This window comes from Mizuhopecten yessoensis, unplaced genomic scaffold, assembly GCF_002113885.1.
Source record: "Mizuhopecten yessoensis strain PY_sf001 unplaced genomic scaffold, ASM211388v2 scaffold11167, whole genome shotgun sequence".
NCBI lineage: Eukaryota > Metazoa > Mollusca > Bivalvia > Pectinida > Pectinidae > Mizuhopecten > Mizuhopecten yessoensis.
In genome coordinates this window covers 963,998-987,524 of record NW_018408913.1, presented here as the reverse complement: position 1 = coordinate 987,524, position 23,527 = coordinate 963,998, and the positions used below count along the sequence as shown (strand labels likewise).

General features: G+C 39.6%; 1 protein-coding gene across 3 annotated transcripts in view; it reads right to left on the bottom strand.

Annotated features, from left to right (window-relative positions):
* Positions 1–1,495: 1,495 nt before the first annotated feature.
* Positions 1,496–23,527, bottom strand: part of LOC110467229 (tectonin beta-propeller repeat-containing protein 2-like) — a 25,738-nt gene continuing 3,706 nt past the window's right edge. The window contains exons 2-17 of one of the 3 annotated variants that reach the window (XM_021524242.1): positions 22,280–22,579; positions 21,682–21,810; positions 21,181–21,312; positions 20,672–20,838; positions 19,824–20,263; positions 18,567–19,364; positions 16,735–18,067; positions 15,487–15,708; positions 14,888–15,026; positions 13,754–13,952; positions 11,088–11,177; positions 10,217–10,447; positions 7,327–7,523; positions 5,891–5,981; positions 3,457–3,606; positions 1,496–2,827 (exon numbers count right to left, since the gene is read on the bottom strand). In XM_021524242.1, the coding sequence (XP_021379917.1) occupies positions 2,664–2,827; positions 3,457–3,606; positions 5,891–5,981; positions 7,327–7,523; positions 10,217–10,447; positions 11,088–11,177; positions 13,754–13,952; positions 14,888–15,026; positions 15,487–15,708; positions 16,735–18,067; positions 18,567–19,364; positions 19,824–20,263; positions 20,672–20,838; positions 21,181–21,312; positions 21,682–21,810; positions 22,280–22,561 (4,764 nt within the window). In that variant the 5' untranslated portion in view covers positions 22,562–22,579 and the 3' untranslated portion in view covers positions 1,496–2,663. Of the gene's footprint in view, positions 2,828–3,456; positions 3,607–5,890; positions 5,982–6,047; positions 6,933–7,326; positions 7,524–10,216; positions 10,448–11,087; positions 11,178–13,753; positions 13,953–14,887; positions 15,027–15,486; positions 15,709–16,734; positions 18,068–18,566; positions 19,365–19,823; positions 20,264–20,671; positions 20,839–21,180; positions 21,313–21,681; positions 21,811–22,279; positions 22,580–23,527 lie in introns of those variants that run through there. The other 2 variants (XM_021524243.1, XM_021524244.1) reach the window with 2 other exon arrangements.

The following is a 23,527-nucleotide window of genomic DNA, read 5'->3' as shown; positions in this document are numbered from 1 at the left end:
TAATTCTAGCTGAGATTATGTGATATAGGCATCAATTTTGTTTTTGTGTGTTTTAGCTAGCTTCCCAACTTTGCCATAATGCTCAGTGTAGGCATGTCATATGTATTAGAGATGTTGCAATGAATTCCTGCATCTGAATTCAAGAGATGAAAACTAATAAACGAAGCAGGCCATTGATCACACAGTATACACAAGTCTATAAAAATATGCTCTGTATGACAAGCTAAACACGTAATGTTTTAATGAAGGAGAAGTGTTTTTCCTAGTTGTTTTACACACAGGTAGGTATATAATTTTGTAGTTGTCTGACCAAGTATTAATGAAAAGAACAAAATTAAGCAACATCCAGCACCAACACCACACTTTCACAATAATAGGCAGTTTAAAAAAATCTTAACCGTCACAATTATCATGTTATATAGATAACCAATATAAAATATTATCTAACTTTTATAATTGCATTGGAATGGTTAGGTTCATACTGTAAAAGGGTAACATAAAAGTAAATAGCCTTGTAAGGCATTGTGACACATATCATATGAAGCCACAACCTATAGCATGGTAGAAGTAATAAATGTTCCCATGCATATAGAACTTGTCCTTACTTTACATGTATTATGTGAACTTGAAAAAAACCCACCAAAAAACAGACTCATGTCATAATAACCTTACATTCACCAGAAAACAATCACTCAGTTTTTTATCAGTACATGCATTTTAAACAATTTATCTCCAATCCCAAAATGTAACTGTTTTCAGCAGGTATATATACACCTGGGATGGAATAGTAATTCTGGAATGAACAAGGATCCTATATATCTAGCAGTTTTTAACAGTGGTATGGGGTTTCTGTCTGTAGCTGGTACTGGACAGGGATGGGAACTCTGTTTTTACCTCATACAGGACTGGCATAGGAACTTTATCACAACTCAGACAGGACAGGGATGGGAATTCTGTTTTTACCTCATACAGGACTGGCATAGGAACTTTATCACAACTCAGACAGGACAGGGATGGGAATTCTGTTTTTACCTCATACAGGACTGGCATAGGAACTGTATCACAACTCAGACAGGACAGGGATGGGAATTCTGTTTTTACCTCATACAGGACTGGCATAGGAACTTTATCACAACTCAGACAGGACAGGGATGGGAATTCTGGCTGAAGCTTGTACAGGACTTTGATAGCAACTTTGTCTCTACATTTTACAGGACTAGCTGGGAAGGGGATTCAGTCTCTAGCTGGTACATTTTATGTATTTCTGCACAGGGTTGGGAACTCTAAGTCACCGCATTTTACAGGACTAGCTTGGAAGGGGATTCAGTCTCTATCTGGTCCAGGACTTGGATGGGAACTCTATCACAACTCAGACAGGACTGAGATGGGAACTCTGTCACTACTTACAGGACTTGGATGGGAACTCTGTCACTACTTACAGGACTTGGATGGGAACTCTATCACAACTCAGACAGGACTGAGATGGGAACTCTGTCACTACCTACAGGACTTGGATGGGAACTCTGTCACTTCTTACAGGACTTGGATGGGAACTCTATCACAACTCAGACAGGACTGAGATGGGAATTCTGTCACTAGCTGGTAAGAACTCAAATAAGATTGGAACTGGTACAGATTTTGGAATGAACTTCATGTCACTCACTATAATACAGGACTGGGATGGGAATTCTGGCACTAGATTGGATGAGTTGGAGAAAGGTAAGGAATGCTAACAGTGGCCAGGATATAACCAGGAATCCATAGTCAATGTGTGTAATTCCTTCAGTCATACATAAGTGTTGTACTCATAAATTGATGTGATATACATTTTGACTCGTTTAACACATTAGAGAAAATTTCTATGATGAGTTTTCAACCATTGTCACTGTAGAAAATGGTATTGACTCAGACGATATGGTAACATTAGCAGATTTAAACAAGTTCCTTTTTAAGCATTTTAACTAGAGATAATGACTCGGATGAGTACCCAATTGTTGTAACTGTAATATAAGTGGTGTATCAAATGAGATCCATGCAAGTGTCACTGTAGTAATAATATTGACCTGTGTGAGTTTCCAACCATAGTCACTGGAGAATACCATAATAGTTTAGACTCTGATGAATTCTCAACCATCACCACTAGATTAATAGTATTTACACAAGTTCCCAACCACCCAACCATCATCACTGGAGTAATAGTATTGACCAGGACGAGTTCCCAACCATTACCACTGGAGTAATGTATTGACTCTCACAAGTTAACAACCATCATCAAAAGAGCAATATAATGACTCAGGTAAGTTCCCAAATCACTGCAGCAATAAATTAAGTCAGGCCAGTTCCAAACCATCATCACTGGAGTAAATCAACTCAGACGAGTTACCGAACATGATCGATGGAGCAATATAATGACTGATAAGTCCCAAATCACTGGAGCAATAAATTGACTCAGCCGAGTTCCAAACCATCATCACTGGAGCAAGAAATTGAATCAGACGAGTTCCCAACCATTATTACTGTAGGAATATGTTGACTCAGACGAGTTCCAAACCATCATCACTGGAGCAATAAATTGACTCAGACGAGTTCCCAACCATCATCACTGGAGCAATAAATTGACTCAGACAAGTTCCCAACCATCATCACTGTAGCAATTTGTTGACTCAGACAAGTTCCCAACCATCATCACTGGAGCTACTGATGCCACGCTTGTTGTTTTTTTCCAGTAGTGGATCACCGCCTGTTTGTTTACGCAGTAGAAATTTCGTCCTTCGTCTGTAGATATGTCCATCCTGATTGATGGCCCATATGTCATCTGATGCTGACGCTGTAACATCAGATAGGATTTTTTTTTAAATCATGTAAAAAAGTTTTAATGTTTAATCCATCAAGCACTTTGATAATTCAAAAAATTCAAATATGACGTTAAAAATACCTGACAATGAATGTAACGTTTACTATATAGAGTAACAAATTTCATATCACAATCTATGTAAATACCTTTTCAGCAAGGTTTATATACAAGTATATGAAGTGGAATAGAAAAAAAAAAATCAACAAAGTAAATCTCACCTGCAAGTTTATGACATCATCACAATGTTCTTATAGTTAAGGATTCTCAAGCCACTACGGGCAAACACTAAAGAATTCCACTGTAATTTTTCAGTCATGCAGTAACCTCCCCTTAATTTCGTTTTGAATATACCTGTAGTGAGACTGGGCTTGGGAAAAGCTGACAATCTAATTATATACCACATCTATTATATGTTGTAGGTGTAATAAAATAACAGCAACACCTGTTGTAGCAGTCTCCACTGACTTGTATAAGCTTAGAAAACTAATAGAAAATGTAACCACACAAGGGGTAAGATTCTTACATGGCGCCAGACTAATGGGGAAGATAAACAAACCATATAGCATAGATATGTGTTTACAAGTTTAGAACATAGAACCTACTGGATATGTGTATGAAGGTGCCAGTAACTTTCCTCCAGTAGTCCCCAGTAGGGTTCTCAGGTGAGACGCCATACCGACACAGGATTTCCCCGACAGGGTTCAACGCCCAAACATTTCTCTCACTGATGGTAATCTGCTGGGCTAATGTTCCTAAAATACAAATAGTGGTCTAATCAGAATTTTTAATAACTGTTTTCCTAACAAGCCAACTATTTCTGTAAAATTACAAAGAAATGTTTAAAGAACAGTGAAGTTAAACAGGACAAAACCTTTGCTAAAACAATTCAATTGACCTTCTGCTTGTTTTAATGACATCCCTGGTCACTCACTTGTCATAAAAAAATCATGACTAAAAACCAACTATTTTTGATTTCCAGTTACATATTAATAGACTCAGACAGTTTGTATCGCCAATTATGTTTTTATTTTAAAAGTTGTTTCATTTATGTTTAGAAAACAATAGCCTATATTAAACTGTGATTTCTCAATTCTGCCTCTTTTATTGAAAACTGTTAATTAAATCTCCAAACCATAATTTGATCTAAGGTTTCTTTGGATCCTCACTTGAATACACTTAAATTCAAATCTCTCCAGCATGGTCAGTATTGATATCACAGATCTGAGGCATATATATCTAAAGATGATTTTGTTCATTATCATTAATGTCAAGTTTGCCATGTGTTCCAATTGGATCACTTCAATTCAGTCTCAAGAAGTGAAAAAGTCTAGCTAAACATACGTTTTTATTAATGTTATATTTTGACAGATGGTAAACTTAAAGTTCTGCTGATTAGAGGCCTCTGTAGTACACCTAGGGTACCACAACTCTCTGTTGTAGACCAAGGGTATCATAGCTCTCTGTTGTAGACAAAAGATCCCATAGCTTTCTGTAGTAGACCTAGGGTACCATAGCTCTCTGTTGTAGACCAAGGGTATCATAGCTCTCTGTAGTACACCTAGGGTACCATAACTCTCTGTTGTAGACCAAGGTTATCATAGCTCTCTGCTGTAGACAAAAGATCCCATAGCTCTCTGTAGTATACCTAGGGTACCATAACTCTCTGTAGTAGACCAAGGATATTATAGCTCCATAGTAGACCTAGGGTACCATAGCTCTCAGTTGTAGACCAAAGGTAGCATAGCTCTCTGTAGTAGAACAAAGGTATCATAGCTCTCTGTAGTAAACCAAGGATACCATAGCTCTCTGTAGTAAAGCAAGGGTATCATAGCTCTCTGTAGTAAACCCAGGGTAGCATAGCTCTCTGTAGTAGACCCAGAGTAGCATAGCTCTCTGTAGTAGACCCACAGAATCATTGCTCTCTGTAGTAAACCAAGGATACCATAGCTCTCTGTAGTAAACCCAGGGTAGCATAGCTCTCTGTTGTAGATCAAGGGAACCGTAGCTCTCTGTAGTAGACCGACAGAATCATTACTCTCTGTAGTAAACCCAGGGTAGAATAGCTCTCTGTAGTAAATCAAGGATACCATAGCTCTCTGTTGTAGATCAAGGGAACCGTAGCTCTCTGTAGTAAATCAAGGATACCATAGCTATCTGTAGTAAAGCAAGGGTATCATATCTCTCTGTAGTAAACCCAGGGTAGAATAGCTCTCTGTAGTGAACCAAGGATACCATGGCTCTCTGTAGTAAAGCAAGGGTACCATAGCTCTCTGTAGTAAACCCAGGGTACTATAGCTCTCTGTAGTAGACCCAGAGTAGCATAGCTCTCTGTAGTAGACCCAGAGAATCATTGCTCTCTGAAGTAGACCCACAGAATCATTGCTCTCTGTAGTAAACCAAGGGTACCATAGCTCACTGTAGTAAAACCAGGGTACCATAGCGCTCTGTTTTAGACCCAGAGTATCATAGCTCTATGTTGTAGACCAAGGGTATCATAGTTCTCTGTTGTAGACCCAGAGAATCATTGCTCTCTGTTGTAGATCAAGGATACCATAGCTCTCTGTTGTAGATCAAGGGAACCGTAGCTCTCCGAAGTAAACCCAGGGTACCATAGCTCTCTGTAGTAAACCCAGGGTACCATAGCTCTCTGTTGTAGACCAAGGATACCATAGCTCTCTGTTGTAGATCAAGGGAACCGTAGCTCTCTGTAGTAGACCAAGGATACAATAGCTATTGGTTGTAAACCAAGGGTACCATAGCTGTCTGTTGTAGACCAAGGGTACCATAGCTCTCTGTTGTAAACCCAGGGTACCATAGCTCTCTGTAGTAAACCACGGGTATCATAGCTCTCTGTTGTAGACCAAGAATACAATAGCTATTGGTTGTAAACCAAGGGTACCATATTTGAACAAACTTGATTGGTTGTACACTCCCAGGTCAGGTCAAATTATCAACGTCCAAAAATAACAATTGAAGAAAAATATTTTCAGCGCATGATGTTCATTAAGTAATGAAATAAGGAAGAACAGTACCTACCTGGCACATGAACCCAGCTGGTACCAATAGGCATTCTGTCTGTGATACCAGTCCTTGTGTAAACCTGACGACGGTTATCAATGGCCCACACCTGTAACACAATCATAGAGGTAACAATAGCCAGTGTAAATCTGACAACAGTCATCAATGGCCCACACCTGTAACACAATCACTGAGGTAACAATAGCCAGTGTAAATCTGACGACAGTTATCAATGGCCCCGCACCTGTAACACAATCATGGAGGTAACAATAGCCAGTGTAAACCTGAAGACAGTTAGCAATGGCCCACACCTGTAACACAATCATGGAGGTAACAATAGCAAGTGTAAATCTGACGACAGTTAGCAATGGCCCACACCTGTAACACAATCATGGAGGTAACAATAGCAAGTGTAAACCTGAGGACAGTTATCAATGGCCCACACCTGTAACACAATCACAAAGGTAACAATAGCCAGTGTAAATCTGACAACAGTTAGCAATGGCCCACACCTGTAACACAATCATGGAGGTAACAATAGCCAGTGTAAATCTGACGACAGTTATCAATGGCCCCACACCTGTAACACAATCATGGAGGTAACAATAGCCAGTGTAAACCTGACGACAGTTAGCAATGGCCCACACCTGTAACACAATTAATGGAGGTAACAATAGCAAGTGTAAATCTGACGACAGTTAGCAATGGCCCACACCTGTAACACAATCATGGAGGTATTAATAGCCAGTATAAATCTGACGAAGTTAACAATTGCCAACACTTGTAACACAATCACAGAGGTACAAAAATTGTAACAATAGCATGTGTTAACCTGACCACAGTTATCAACAGTCCACACCTGTAATACAATCACGGAGGTAACAATAGTAAATGTAAATCTGACGACAGTTATCAACGTCCCACACCCATAACACAATCATAGAGGTAACAATAACAAATGTAAATCTGACCACAGTTATCAATGGCCCACAACTGTAACACAATCACAAAGGTAACAATAGCAAGCGTAAACCTAACGACAGATGTCAATGGCCCACACCTGTAACACAATCATGGAGGTACCAATAGCAAGTGTAAACCTGACCACAGTTATCAATGGCCCATACCTGTAACACAATCACAGAGGTAACAATAGCAAGTGTAAACCTGAAGACGGTTGTCAATGGCCAACACCTGTAACACAATCATGCAGGTAACAATATGTAAAAGCCAACGATTTAAGAAAACCTGCTTAGTGTTAGGAATTTTTTTCACCAGTTCACTCATCAATGAAACATAGTATGTGTCTAGAATAGTCATGAAATCCTTTTTTTCAGCTGGGATTATATATATTTTGCAATACTGTCTTTAATATATTGGCAAATTGATTAAGGACAAGCATTTTCAACTTCTTGACTAGCTGGCACTCATAATGATATTGCCCTTATACCTACCATCCAGTCCTTTGGCCCACTACTGATCTGGGAAAAGGTGGTGCCGCTGCTGGTCCCAGAATCGACAGGGAGCCATGCCTGTATGAGGGAGTGAGTGGAGGGTGCCTTAACTCCGATCCTCTGGTACACTACTCCATCGCTGTCTAAAGCCCAGACATTGGTATGTCCACATGACACACTCACAAGATGGACATCACCTGGAGATAGGAAGAGGCTCAATCACATGAGGGAGGGGAGATCGAGGCCCAATAAACACAAAGGAGAGGAGATTTAGGCTCAATAAACATGAGTGAGAGGAGGACGAGGTTCAATAAACATGAGTGAGAGGAGGACAAGGTTCAATAAACATGAAGGAGAGGAGGACGAGGCTCAATAAACATGAGTGAGAGGAGGACGAGGTTCAATAAACATGAAGGAGAGGAGGACGAGGTTCAATAAACATGAGTGAGAGGAGGACAAGGTTCAATAAACATGAAGGAGAGGAGGATGAGGTTCAATAAACATGAAGGAGAGGAGGACAAGGTTCAATAAACATGAGTGAGAGGAGGACGAGGTTCAATAAACATGAGTGAGGGGAGGACGAGGTTCAACAAACATGAGTGAGAGGAGTACCAGGTTCAATAAACATGAAGGAGTGGAGGACGAGGCTCAATGAACATAAAGGAGAGGAGGACGAGAGGAGGATGAGGGTCAATAAACATGAAGGAGAGGAGGACGAGGCTCAATAAACATGAGGGAGAGGAGGACGAGACTCAATAAACATGAGGGAGTGGAGGACGAGATCTCAGTAAACATACGGTAGAGGAGGACGGGGCTCAATAAACATGAAGGAGAGGAGGACGAGGCTCAATAAACATAAAGGAGAGGAGGACGAGGCTCTATAAACATAAAGGAGAGGAGGACGAGACTCTATAAACATAAAGGAGAGGAGGACGAGACTCTATAAACATAAAGGAGAGGAGGACGAGACTCTATAAACATAAAGGAGAGGAGGACGAGACTCTATAAACATAAAGGAGAGGAGGACGAGACTCAATAAACATGAAGGATAGGAGGACGAGACTCTATAAACATAAAGGAGAGGACGACGAGACTCAATAAACATAAAGGAGAGGAGGACGACACTCAATAACATGAAGGAGAGGAGGACGAGACTCAATAAACATGAAGGAGAGGAGGACGAGACTCAATAAACATGAAGGAGAGGAGGACGAGACTCAATAAACATGAAGGAGAGGAGGACGAGACTCAATAAACATGAAGGAGAGGAGGACGAGACTCAATAAACATGAAGGAGAGGAGGACGAGACTCAATAAACATGAAGGAGAGGAGGACGAGACTCAATAAACATGAAGGAGAGGAGGACGAGACTCAATAAACATGAAGGAGAGGAGGACGAGACTCAATAAACATGAAGGAGAGGAGGACGAGACTCAATAAACATGAAGGAGAGGAGGACGAGACTCAATAAACATGAAGGAGAGGAGGACGAGACTCAATAAACATGAAGGAGAGGAGGACGAGACTCAATAAACATGAAGGAGAGGAGGACGAGACTCAATAAACATGAAGGAGAGGAGGACGAGACTCAATAAACATGAAGGAGAGGAGGACGAGACTCAATAAACATGAAGGAGAGGAGGACGAGACTCAATAAACATGAAGGAGAGGAGGACGAGACTCAATAAACATGAAGGAGAGGAGGACGAGACTCAATAAACATGAAGGAGAGGAGGACGAGACTCAATAAACATGAAGGAGAGGAGGACGAGACTCAATAAACATGAAGGAGAGGAGGACGAGACTCAATAAACATGAAGGAGAGGAGGACGAGACTCAATAAACATGAAGGAGAGGAGGACGAGACTCAATAAACATGAAGGAGAGGAGGACGAGACTCAATAAACATGAAGGAGAGGAGGACGAGACTCAATAAACATGAAGGAGAGGAGGACGAGACTCAATAAACATGAAGGAGAGGAGGACGAGACTCAATAAACATGAAGGAGAGGAGGACGAGACTCAATAAACATGAAGGAGAGGAGGACGAGACTCAATAAACATGAAGGAGAGGAGGACGAGACTCAATAAACATGAAGGAGAGGAGGACGAGACTCAATAAACATGAAGGAGAGGAGGACGAGACTCAATAAACATGAAGGAGAGGAGGACGAGACTCAATAAACATGAAGGAGAGGAGGACGAGACTCAATAAACATGAAGGAGAGGAGGACGAGACTCAATAAACATGAAGGAGAGGAGGACGAGGCTCAATAAACATGAAGGAGAGGAGGACGAGACTCAATAAACATAAAGGAGAGGAGGACGAGACTCAATAAACATAAAGGAGAGGAGGACGAGACTCAATAAACATAAAGGAGAGGAGGACGAGACTCAATAAACATAAAGGAGAGGAGGACGAGACTCAATAAACATGAAGGAGAGGAGGACGAGACTCAATAAACATGAAGGAGAGGAGGACGAGACTCAATAAACATGAAGGAGAGGAGGACGAGACTCAATAAACATGAAGGAGAGGAGGACGAGACTCAATAAACATAAAGGAGAGGAGCACGAGACTCAATAAACAAGAGTGAGAGGAGAGTGTGAAAAAAGGAAACTTTTATCCTCAGAGGATGTTGACTTTGATACTTGAATCATCTTACATGATACTAAACCTAACCTAGTGGCCAGACTACAGTATGTGGGGCTATGGTTATAAGACTGTTGTACCAAGATGGTATGTTGTCTTACTTATTCTTTACTAACCATTTCAGAATGAAATTAATAGTCATGTTTATACAGACACTGATGTTAACGACTGGGTGACAGGTTACAGAATGGTGTCTACATTGTTATAAACCAGTAGTTCTAGAAATAACAACTTACCTAACTGAAGCAAGTCCAGCTTCACCCACTCTGTACCCTGAGGATGATCTGGTCGGACTCCATCCCGTATGAAGACAAAGCCATTCTCGGTGAGCCCCCACACGGCCTCAGGGCATGCACTGAGCCCCACAAGTCTGTGGCGGGGGGACGGGCTCTCCACATTTTTCGTGTGACCAGTGGAGGTTGACAGTGTGAAAACATCACCGTTTGGCTGCACACACCATACAAGGCCTGATGGGTAACAAAACACAATGTCAGAGAGTAGATCAATAATTCTGTTTTATATAATAATGAATGCAATTCAGTCGGTAAACTTGTATCTTCATAAAATTTGAAAATTAACTATATCAAGTTAGACAAACATGGTAACCAACAGCACTCAATGGCCAACCTCTATATAACCATATGCTAACCAAATTAATCCTTTCACCCCTATGTAACTTTAGTAGATTCTACCATGCATTGATCTGGATGAGTCCATTATGGTCTACAGTTGTGGAAGGGTTAATTCATTGATTCTGAGTGTGGCACAATAAACAATACTTTTTTGGCAACTAAAATACTATCAAAAGCTCAACACAAATGATTGGCTGGAATGAAATTTGATTCTAGAATAAGGCTCTTGGTATTTCATGGTCCTAATTAGGCCCTAGTTTTCAAAATGAACAAAACTGGATCTACATTAAAAGGTAGAACAAGAAAGAAAACTTTAAAACTCATGATTGTTTCGTCCTGAAGAAAATTTGCACCAACTTGATTAATGAAAAGTTAAGTTCTATGTTTTTTATCTTTAAATACTTGTTGATGTAAACTAAAAATATGCACATGTATATACAAAACTGTGTCTATTATGTTGACAAGACATCCCTACCATGTTTGTAGCTGGATACAGAGGCTGACAGGATCTTCCAGGCGATGGATGATGTAAACCCTGCCATGTTCACCCCCCGCCAGCTGTGACCTACCAAACAGTCACAGGTGAAAAACAGTTACTCTAATCAAACATTTTAACACATGTACATGTAGTCATATAAACTGTACTTGATTGGTTAAGTATTTACATTCAAACTCAAGAATCAACTTAATTTGATTCTCAAGCACAATATCTTTATCCAAACAATTATTCTCACTGTCAAAAATTGATTTTCTAAACAAATACACCACAGGTTTCAGAATGTATGTGGTTCTTGATTAAAATGCACATTCAGACACCTCCTTCATATGTATGTAGTACCCTACCCTCCATACTGCCTCTACAGATCTGGAGAATGTTCCTAAACTAAAACCAAACCCAGAAACCACCCTTCTATATGTATGTAGTACCCTTCCCTCCATACTGCCTCTACAGATCTGTAGGGTGTTCTTGAACTCTGAACACACAAAGACACCACCCTTCTATATGTATGTATACCCTACTCTCCATACTGCCTCTACAGATCTGTAGGGTGTTCTTGAACTCTGAACACACAAAGACATCACCCTTCTATATGTATGTAGTACCCTACCCTCCATACTGCCTCTACAGATCTGTAGGGTGTTCTTGAACTCTGAACACACAAAGACATCACCCTTCTATATGTATGTAGTACCCTACCCTCCATACTGCCTCTACAGATCTGTAGGGTGTTCTTGAACTCTGAACACACAAAGACATCACCCTTCTATATGTATGTAGTACTCTACCCTCCATACTGCCTCTACAGATCTGTAGGGTGTTCTTGAACTCTGAACACACAAAGACATCACCCTTCTATATGTATGTAGTACCCTACCCTCCATACTGCCTCTACAGATCTGTAGGGTGTTCTTGAACTCTGAACACACAAAGACATCACCCTTCTATATGTATGTAGTACCCTACCCTCCATACTGCCTCTACAGATCTGTAGGGTGTTCTTGAACTCTGAACACACAAAGACATCACCCTTCTATATGTATGTAGTACCCTACCCTCCATACTGCCTCTACAGATCTGTAGGGTGTTCTTGAACTCTGAACACACAAAGACATCACCCTTCTATATGTATGTAGTACCCTACCCTCCATACTGCCTCTACAGATCTGTAGGGTGTTCTTGAACTCTGAACACACAAAGACATCACCCTTCTATATGTATGTAGTACCCTACCCTCCATACTGCCTCTACAGATCTGTAGGGTGTTCTTGAACTCTGAACACACAAAGACATCACCCTTCTATATGTATGTAGTACCCTACCCTCCATACTGCCTCTACAGATCTGTAGGGTGTTCTTGAACTCTGAACACACAAAGACATCACCCTTCTATATGTATGTAGTACCCTACCCTCCATACTGCCTCTACAGATCTGTAGGGTGTTCTTGAACTCTGAACACACAAAGACATCACCCTTCTATATGTATGTAGTACTCTACCCTCCATACTGCCTCTACAGATCTGTAGGGTGTTCTTGAACTCTGAACACACAAAGACATCACCCTTCTATATGTATGTAGTACCCTACCCTCCATACTGCCTCTACAGATCTGTAGGGTGTTCTTGAACTCTGAACACACAAAGACATCACCCTTCTATATGTATGTAGTACTCTACCTTCCATACTGCCTCTACAGATCTGTAGGGTGTCCTTGAACTCTGAACACACAAAGACACCACCCTTCTATATGTATGTAGTACCCTACCCTCCATACTGCCTCTACAGATCTGTAGGGTGTTCTTGAACTCTGAACACACAAAGACATCACCCTTCTATATGTATGTAGTACTCTACCTTCCATACTGCCTCTACAGATCTGTAGGGTGTCCTTGAACTCTGAACACACAAAGACACCACCCTTCTATATGTATGTAGTACCCTACCCTCCATACTGCCTCTACAGATCTGTAGGGTGTTCTTGAACTCTGAACACACAAAGACATCACCCTTCTATATGTATGTAGTACTCTACCTTCCATACTGCCTCTACAGATCTGTAGGGTGTCCTTGAACTCTGAACACACAAAGACACCACCCTTCTATATGTATGTAGTACCCTACCCTCCATACTGCCTCTACAGATCTGTAGGGTGTTCTTGAACTCTGAACACACAAAGACATCACCCTTCTATATGTATGTAGTACTCTACCTTCCATACTGCCTCTACAGATCTGTAGGGTGTCCTTGAACTCTGAACACACAAAGACACCACCCTTCTATATGTATGTAGTACCCTACCCTCCATACTGCCTCTACAGATCTGTAGGGTGTTCTTGAACTCTGAACACACAAAGACATCACCCTTCTATATGTATGTAGTACCCTACCCTCCATACTGCCTCTACAGATCTGTAGGGTGTTCTTGAACTCTGAACACACAAAGACACCACCCTTCCATATGTATGTATACCCTCCATACTGCCTCTACAGATCTGTAGGGTGTTCTTGAACTCTGAACACACAAAGACACCACCCATCCATATGTATGTATACCCTCCATACTGCCTCTACAGATCTGTAGGGTGTTCTTGAACTCTGGACAAACCCAGAACCTCCCTTATATGTATGTAGTATCTTACCTTCCATATTGCCTCTACAGATCTGTAGGGTGTTCTTAAACTCAGAACACACCCAGACCCCTCCCATCCCAGCAGTAATTAGACCTCCACGCTGTGTGCTTAGAAGATGGGCCAGTTTCTGGGGGTCAAACTTTTTTGCAAGTGACCGTAATGAGTCCAAAGCTGTTAAATCCTCGGTAAGTATTCCACTAACAGGTACCTATGGTAAACAGCAATCATCATGTTAAAACAGCACTGGGCAGTATAAAACTGACCAATAACTCTTACACTGATATCTATTAATAAAACATATTTTCTTTCATTGATACCAATACTGTATTTTTGTTGATATTTACTCCTGTCTGTAGAACATAATCACTTTCATGATCAATTTAACCGTCAATCAGTCAATTTGATTGATTTAACAGTTCATATTTCATAAGCTAAATATAACAAAAGTGATTTTTATACCAATAAATACCAAAGTGTTCAGATTTGAGCCAAAAATTCATTGATAGGAATTTTGATCAGACAAAAGAAAATAACTGACAACACCATAAATCCATTCATGAAAATGGACTACCATATTAAACTTGTTTAAAATAAACAAGCTTGTTGCCAATTCTTACAAGATCTGGTTTCAAGACCATTATATTAATTTTTAAACAAATTGCCTGAATTTAGCAAAGTGATTCTTAAGATTCCTTAAGGTTTGTTATAAACATGTATATAATTTAGGTAAAACTGGTTATTTAAGTTGCTGGGGAGTGACTGTACTAGTTGAAGGACCATTGGTACAATCAGCAAAGCTATATATACTAGGTAGGTGTTCTGGTGGTCATTAGGGGCAGTGGATAACGCACTCACCGTTCACCTTTTCTCTGGGTACCACTGTTTCCTCCCTCATTAAGACCCCTACGTGCTAACATCCAGGAAAACCAGAGTTATCTAACTTGTTTCATAATTGTTGTAAAATTAAATCAAGTTTATATTTCACATAGGTGTTAACAGATCTAGAGATATTGAGTTGTCTGGGTGATGTCTTCCTATTTACTGGAGATCTCTAGGATCAGGAACTTTATCTTTGGGAAAAGGCACTTAGGTATAATCTACACTGAACATGGAGTCAACTTCAGGGTAAGATTTGTAACATACCTGCCACCAACACTCCTGGCCCATGGGTGTATCCTTGGATACTCCTGCGATGAACAAGATCCTGCCCAGGAGGTCAATTCCCCACCCTACACCATTATCTCCAAGGGCCACATAGGAGAACAAGACATCCTCCCCAACACTACAACACAACATAGCCTTACATATACACAACATAGTCAGGCCTTATTTACACACAGAAATGATTATCCACCAACAGTTCACAATGTCAAACTGTTCTTCGATGAAACAAGAATGAAAACCTAGTACATTTGTATATGTTGTACATATATTACAAGTTCTTTTTCCAGATAAACATTGAGTGCAGAGTACTCTTTGAGACATAAATCAAAACAATTAAGTGATTTAGTTGATTTTATATTCTTATTCATTTGAACTACAAGTAAATCTTGTATTTTTTTCCAGACGTCTTTATACTGTAACCTCTAGGTATATAATTATACACATGTATAAAAAAAAACCACTCATATACATTGAGTTTTTCTTCATTTAAATGGGAATGGCCTCTATGTTTACACTTCTTTTTGCTATTGAGCAAACAGGCTTTCCTCTCCAGATACTTTGATTAACAAAACACATACTGGTCATTGAACTGCCAGGTCTTGCCCTCCGGACACTGATCACTGACCCCAAGTCGGTACATCAGCTTGCATTCATCGGTCACCGCCCACACAATGCTGTCCTGACAAACCACCTGTCTGAACCTGAGCAGTTCATCTCCTGGGACAATGCTTGATTTGAAACATGGCCGATCCTTGGACAGTCCACTCTGTATCATCACCTCCCCAGTAATCTTTATATACCTGGATATATAACAAATCACCATCAACTTTCACTTACTTGGGAAAATCTGAATAAATCTTTCAAAAACAATAAATAACAAGAAAATACAAAAGTGTCAACAAAACCACAATTCCAACTCAAAATTGATAAAACAAGAGCAAAATATGAACGAAGGAAATATTAACATGGAGATCCTTGAAAAAGTACAAGGGGAATAAGACCAGGTGTTCAGGAAGGGTAAGAGTCTTCTGCTTCGTCGACGACACCTGCCCTGTAAATCTTAGTCGAATTCAAGTAATGTCCTGTTATCACATGGAGAACTCAGGTAGTGACAACAAAACCACAAGGAACTCTAGTGAGCATAATCAAAAACATCGACCTTTATATCAGACAGAGAAATAGCACATTTCCCTGTTAGATTCATCAACCTGCATCTTTGGTAACTCTGTGTTGTAAGTTTAACTTATAATCATAGATGTATCACTATTTTTCTTCTTTTAACAATCATGGTTATTTGTAATACATTTCAAACTATTCTAGACATGAATGCATGTCCAAAGTAGTCAAGTGTGATCTTTGACCCTTTAACCTTGACCACTTTGACCACTTGAATCTAATCAAGTGTAGAGCTTGATGTTAACTTTTTAATGATTTTTCTTTCACGCTAATGTTTTATTTTTCGTATTCGGCATGAAAATGTATGCAAGCTCCTTATTCAGCATGGGAAAGGGTTGAATTATACACAATAATGAAAACCAGAAAGAATGTGTAATACTCAAACAATATTTGATAACTTGAAACTCATTATGTTGAACACAAGTGATAAACTTCATTTTCAACTGCCGCATACATCAGTAAAAAAAACAATAAATCTTTCATGGCAAAGGGTACAGGGGAAGGAATTTCCACCCTCAGGATTTTCAAATAGGTGCAAACCCAATTTGAAAACCCCTTGGATGGAACTTCCCTATCCTACACCCTTGGGCATGAAAGTTTCTTAAAATCTCTTATCTTGCCCTTTGCCTGGCTACTCTTCATAGTCTTACCAAGCACAATTGTTGTCTACAGCCACAAACTGTACATTGCGGACAGCCTCCACCCACTTCATGCCCTCTGGATGTCGGGGGGTAATTTTAGTTCCCGCATATACAGTGTTCTTGTAGAGGCGCCACATGATATACCCAGACCTTGAAACCGCGATCTGATTGCCATAGTCTTTGATCTTCTGCCACTTGGGGTGGTCCACCTGTAGACTGGAGTAGTACACGTTACAACTCTTGTCCACCACCCACACGTGACTGTTACTGATAGCCAGACTCCACAGGTTTCCTCCCGTTGTTGCCTCTGTCCAATTATTGATCAGAGATTTTGATAAAGTTTCACAAGCATCAGCCGTCTCTACTGCTTGCTTTACTGCTCGCTTGACACCTTTCACCGCTAAAGATGTTACGCCCTTCTGTGACTCTGATGGAGAAGGAGTCAGTCCTCCTGTTTTCCCATAAATATCTTCAATTGATGCATCTGGAGTCTTATAGGAAAAATATTGTCTTGTATCATTTACCAGATCATCCATCTTATCCTTAACACGTTCCTGAGAGGCGTCATTCTTCTTTGGTGAATAAATGCTATCCTCCTCCTCTGACTCTATCAGGGCCAAGGTACTCTTATTGATGGGCACTTCACTGGAATCTGGAATAGTACTTGGTTGCACAGTTGTACCAGAGGAGTCTAGCAAAGAACTGGGAGTCAGGTTTTCACCAGAAGTGTCTGGTATTGTAACCGGTGCCACAATTTCACTAGAAGAATGTGACAAGTTTACCTCCTTGTTATTAACACATTTGGTAGTCTTACACTTCTCCTTTGGCTGTTCAGTATAAGTATTGGCACTCTGAACAATATGTACTGCTGACATACCTGGTACCACACTTGCTGATCCATGGCCATCATCCAGGATACCTGTTACAGTGTGATCACTAGTATCTACCACTGCTGGTATAACACTTGGTTGGGTCCCCTCACTTCTAACTCCTGAAGAATTGCCATCAGTTTCTTGTCTGCCAGCAGTAGTGTTTCCGTTCACAATATCTTCATGTCCTTCCTCCTGCACATTCTCCTCAGTCATGGTTGTATTCTGTGTCTGAATTAAATGACCAGGAAGATCTGTCAAAGTTCTCTCAAATGACTCCAGCTCTCTAGATATTTCTCTGAATTTGTCTGCATCCTCTGGTTCGTCCATGTTGAGTGGTTCACCAACAGGCTCCTCAGACTTACTATCTGGACTGACGGACCTGGGCGATTCGCCCCCCTGTTTGACCTCAGACTGGACGTCAGTGTTCACAGGTGTGACTTCAACTTCATTTGTCTGAGATTCCGCTTCATCTGCAAACAACAAACAAGGAACTAGAGGCAGATGTTGAATATTTTTAAAAGCAAAAATAACATCAAATTTTATCATGCATGAGGTAGTCCAGACATGATCATTTGGTTTGTATCGCAACTATGCTATCTTTGCAATCTTAAGTTACCGGTTTCTTAGAAGTCTTATACATACTCCATAAACATTTATTTAAATTTCTATCTTAAAACATAAAATTCACACATTGGGGGCGGGTGGGGGTGGGGGGTGGGGGGTGTTGTTACTATACCATGAAAGCTTTTCAAAGATCACCTTGATCTAAAATGATTTTCAGTGGCCTAACGTAAGTGATCAAATGCAATGAAAGAGTTCTTCACAAAAATCTTTTTTTTTTTAAATGGTTTATTTGATTTTTGTAAATTTATGAAATACATGGAATAATTAGTGAAAATGCCAAAGGTCACTGATGTCTCCGTCTCATTATATAATTGTAATGAGTTTTACAACATACAATGTACAAACCATCTTTTTCTTTAGCAGGTTTTCTCTTTTTCCTTCCTTTAATCTTTTGTCTATGAGCGAAAACAATATCATCAGAGGGTGTCTCATTTTTCAGGACTTTGTCAAGTTTTTCAATCATGAATTTCGGTGGGGGCCTCGAGGACTCCTCAGGTAGAATGCTATTCTCACTGTTCTGTGACACAACATCCTGATTATCTCCCTTCTCCTCACACTTCAGAATTGTTGTCTCTCTCATTGTGCCAATTTGATCCGTACAGATCTCTTCTGCTTCAGTGTCTGACACAGAATCGCTTGAGAATGGATTAAACCTCCCCTTATAAGGACTAGATTTGTAAGTATAAGTTTTTGCACTGGAGAAAATTTCTGTTTTTGGAGGTATACCTGAAAATATTTCAACTGTGAGAAGGTCTTGAGAATCTAACTGAACAACGGGTGGTAATGTTTTACTGGGACTCGGGCTATCACTGTCACATGACATTTTGTAACCAGCTATTTGTGATCTATCAATTTCTTGTGAGTGACCTCCATCCACCTCATCGTTATGTCCAAATCGGTCCATAGAGGAGACGAGATGAGACACAGAATTATCTCCCCCTTTTCCTGCTACTTTGTCCAACACCTTAAACTTGTCCAGGACATTCTCTTGAAGGAACTTGAGTGGAGACTTGGACGGTTTGTCCGACCTGGGCCTGACATCTAGTTCTCTAGTGTTAGTTGTACTGCCTTGCTGAAGGTATTTATTCTTAACAGCATCAGCTGCCAGCTGTCTCTCCCTGACAACTCGTTCGTACACACTCTCTGGGGAAAACAATTTCATGCATCTGAATTGAGACTGACATGGAAAACTCAAAAAAGAAAGTCCAGCTATCCAAAAATTATTGGGGCAATTTTTCAGATTATAAATATATCACTTGTAGTGTCACATGAATCTTAATTCCTTAAACAGTGAAACAATGTTAACTCAAACTAGCTGATCAAACATATTGATCGTAATTCATAAACCCTTTCACCACTGTAGACCAAAATGGACTCATCCAGATCCGTACATGCTAGAGTTTACTAAAGTTAAATAGGGGTGAAAGGGTTAACAGCTGAAATCAGTAGAATTTTAATGTAAATATTGGCTTACGGAGAATGTATTATTACATTTCTCTGACTACTGTAATATATATATTCTGTCACAAATCAGATGAATGTTCCTCATGAAACAGTTAATTCATAAATACACCAGCGAAAAATATCTCTCAAACAAATTACCTTGTTTAGCTAGAGGCTTCAAACCCAGTCTCACTACATTTCTGCTTGTATTTCTACGTAAGATAAAAAGATCGTCCTCTGTGGCTGCGACTCCTACAAGGACGCCGAGTCGTGCCTGGCTGGCCACAACGGTGTTGTTGTCCGGGTTCAGCAGGTACAGATGGCTGCTAGACCAGGTCACCAAGTACTTGTCCCGGTACAGGAGAAGTGTCCCGAACTGTTGGTCAGATGATTTCAGCTGATTTCGTGTCTGGCCTTCATATGGAATTATTGGAACGTCACGATGGGGCTGGGACAACAAGTCTTTAAACAAGTTAGTGTTCAGGACAATGCCATCGATTCCCGCTTTCCAAACACGTAGACCTGGACGGGCAGCATACAGCTGTGCATGTTCAGGATTACACAGGCCTGGGATGAAACAGGCCCCATAATTACCCAATCTGTCAGAAAAAAAACAAATGCCAGTCTGCTCAATTGGTATAGATGCTTTTCTTTTAGAGTACATTAAGTTAACATAGCAAATAGATGGTGATGATTGGGTATACCTCATTTCCATTGATCACGCCAAATGTTACTTAAATATTTAGGATATGTAGAAGAACAAGTAATAAATTATGGAAGAGAGCACAACAAAAGTAATGATTGGGTGCTGCCCTCAATACAGTATACAGCGAGACAAAGTTATAAGTCGGATCCATATCAGGCTTTGGGTTTATACAGGGTTTAGTTTACCATTAAACACTTTACACAAGTATAGTTGTTTTGTAGAGAAAAACTTTATGGTTAAATTTAAACATTTATAAGGTTCTATCTATATCAAACTGAAAAGTTTTTAAACAGACACTTACATTTTCCTGTCCTTTTTGCCAACTTGTGTCAGTTTGCTGTCAGGAAAATGGGGCCTGTAGACGAAGGAACGGTGAAGCGTGGAAACCAGCAATGACTTGTGAGCGTGATGGAGCTGAACAATCTCGGACTGTTTCTCCTCTAGTGATATGCTTGAACCACACTGTTTCTGTACAGGTATATGACATACTGCTTGCTTCAGTTTACACTGACTTACATTAATCATGTTAAGTACAGGGTATGTCAAACATATAACACATTTTTATATGGAAAAGTGGTTGCTGCTCATAGGTATAAGATTTATAGAAAGTTTTGATATAAACGGAAATGTAAATATAGGAAGGAACATTTGTGCACAACTGTAAACAAAAAATTAAACTTGTCTAAGTTAAACTAAATTCCGCCCAATGAATCAGTAAATTTAACCGGCATACAAGCCTTATAAGTTTGAATGTACAGAGTGACTCACATAATAGTCAAAGTCTCTGGGTTTTTTTTATATTTTTTGTACCTCGTAAAAGTCTACATCTGTACAGACTACGAGGCCTTTCCTGTCACCACTAAACAGCTTCATCCCATTTAAGCTCCAGGCAAGACTGGTCACACTGCTGTGGTGCAGATTCTGGACCACAAACTGCTGAAGCTGTAAGGCAAGTTTTACATGATGAATAATGGATCACATATAGAGCTGTAGGTTAAAGTCTTCATGGTAAATACTGGACTACAAACTGTTGGAGCTGTAGGGCAAAGTCTAACAAGAATGAAAACTTTTGGAAATATAGGGAGAATGATAACATCCGAAATGTGGTATACAATGTAGTAAAACATTTTAGAGTGCCTTAATTGCCATACATCATATCATTTTATAATCTAAATGACCCCCATAACTGTCATACATACGTAATAAAAATATTTTGGCCATCAGGGAAATCAGATATCACCAAATTAAGATGTTTTTTATCAAATTTCAAAAATCTCTGAAATTACTGGTATGAAAATAATCGTCACAAACCTGTTTATTCTGTCCTGGTAATGAAGATGGCAACTGGAAAATGTAAACAATACCACCATTTGTTCCAATGGCAACATGGTTGTCCAACCCCTTATGCAGCTGTACTACACTTATTGTGTCATTGTTGGACTGAAAAAGAAATTCAAAATATCTGCTCTGAAACATATTTTTGTTACCAACATAAAATTTAATTTTTTGACATTATTCAATTCCAAAAAATGAACATAGGATGTTGCAATAATCTACATGATCAAGGTATCTGCAGAAATGTTGAGCTTTCTGGATTGAGAAAACAGTAAATACAGGACTACTAGCTTTCTGTATTCAATAGATTTTCAGCTTATTCTCGACTTGATTAAAGATGTTCCACTATCATTTGTCAATAGCTAACCATTTAACCAGGTAGTACTGAACAAAGAACGCATTGTGTAATTAAAACATCAAACAAGTAAAAGATTTTGAGCAAAATAATGTGTGATCAACAACTTAAAACAGAAACAAAGCTTATGTTATATACATGTTTGGGTTTAAATGTGTTGCAATGTTTATGCCAATATAATATAGGAAGTTAATATAAATGGCTCATCCTGGAGCTTACCTCTGTCCTGAGTTTGTGTTCTACAGTACGTTTTTTCTGGTCAAACACAAAAACAAGGCCAACGTTAGAACCAAGTGCTATAAAGTCCTCGTTGGCATCGATACAGGTGAGAACAAGGTCACACTGGATGAGCATCCCCTTCTGGGCCTTCCGAGGAATCTGTGACAGCAACTCCACAAGGGGTTCATGTTCACGGAGGAATGGCAACTCCTCCTGTATGGTTTCTGTGGGTCCAACAGGGTCTGGACCCTTTGGACTGTCAGACTTCACCTCAGCTTCCATCTTTCAAACAAGGTCATTCTGCAAAATGTTTTTTATCCAAACATAATTACATAATTTTCCATATAAAATGTTATCTTTGTAGATGTTATGTATACATATTTTTACCAGATATCTAGCCATTGACCAAGGATATTTTTTCAAAAAAAAATGTATTTATCTTCTTTTGTTTACCTGCAATAAAACAATGATCCATGATGGAGGGAATACAATTACAATTATGATTAACAGATTATTGCGATGATATGAAGAACCATCCCTTATTTGTAAACGTGTCCCTTTATAAAGGGACAAAAATGTTCACAAAATGTACCACTGACAGCGCTACATTCGTCAAGCAGTCATGGTCATGTGAAACTTAAGTATGTACATCTTTTTATAGATTGCACTTACATGTATTTTGCCTGGCAGTAAATTGCATTATAAACTATGAGTGTGAGTAAAACAATGGAATATAGTTTTCAAAGGAAACGAGTAGAATTAAAACCACAATTTTTGTTTTTGTGCACATATGTTTGTTTTTACATGTACTAAATATGTGAATATGTTTCTAAAATGCTACACCATCTTTCTGGCAACAATTGCTACAAAGCAGTTGACACATCTTCATTCTTCAATATCTATGTAAAGCCGGATATATTGTCCATGTAAACAGAGACATTCTCAAAAACAAGTGACAATCCACTCAATAGACGGGATGAACTGACTAAAAAGAAGTTTAAAAATCAGGTATAACTTGATTAATTCTATTAAATAGTTAATTATGATTAATAAAAAAGACATTAAGCTATTGATTTCTAGCCACTAATTAACATGTCAGTAAATGTGTTGTAGGCTACATGTATCATTGGAGACCCTGTTTCAATGTGTAACAGCTATCAAGCTACCAAGTTGGCCGGCGCGTCTAATTACCCAATACTACCCAATACCACCCAATACTACCCAATACCACCCAATACTACCCAATAC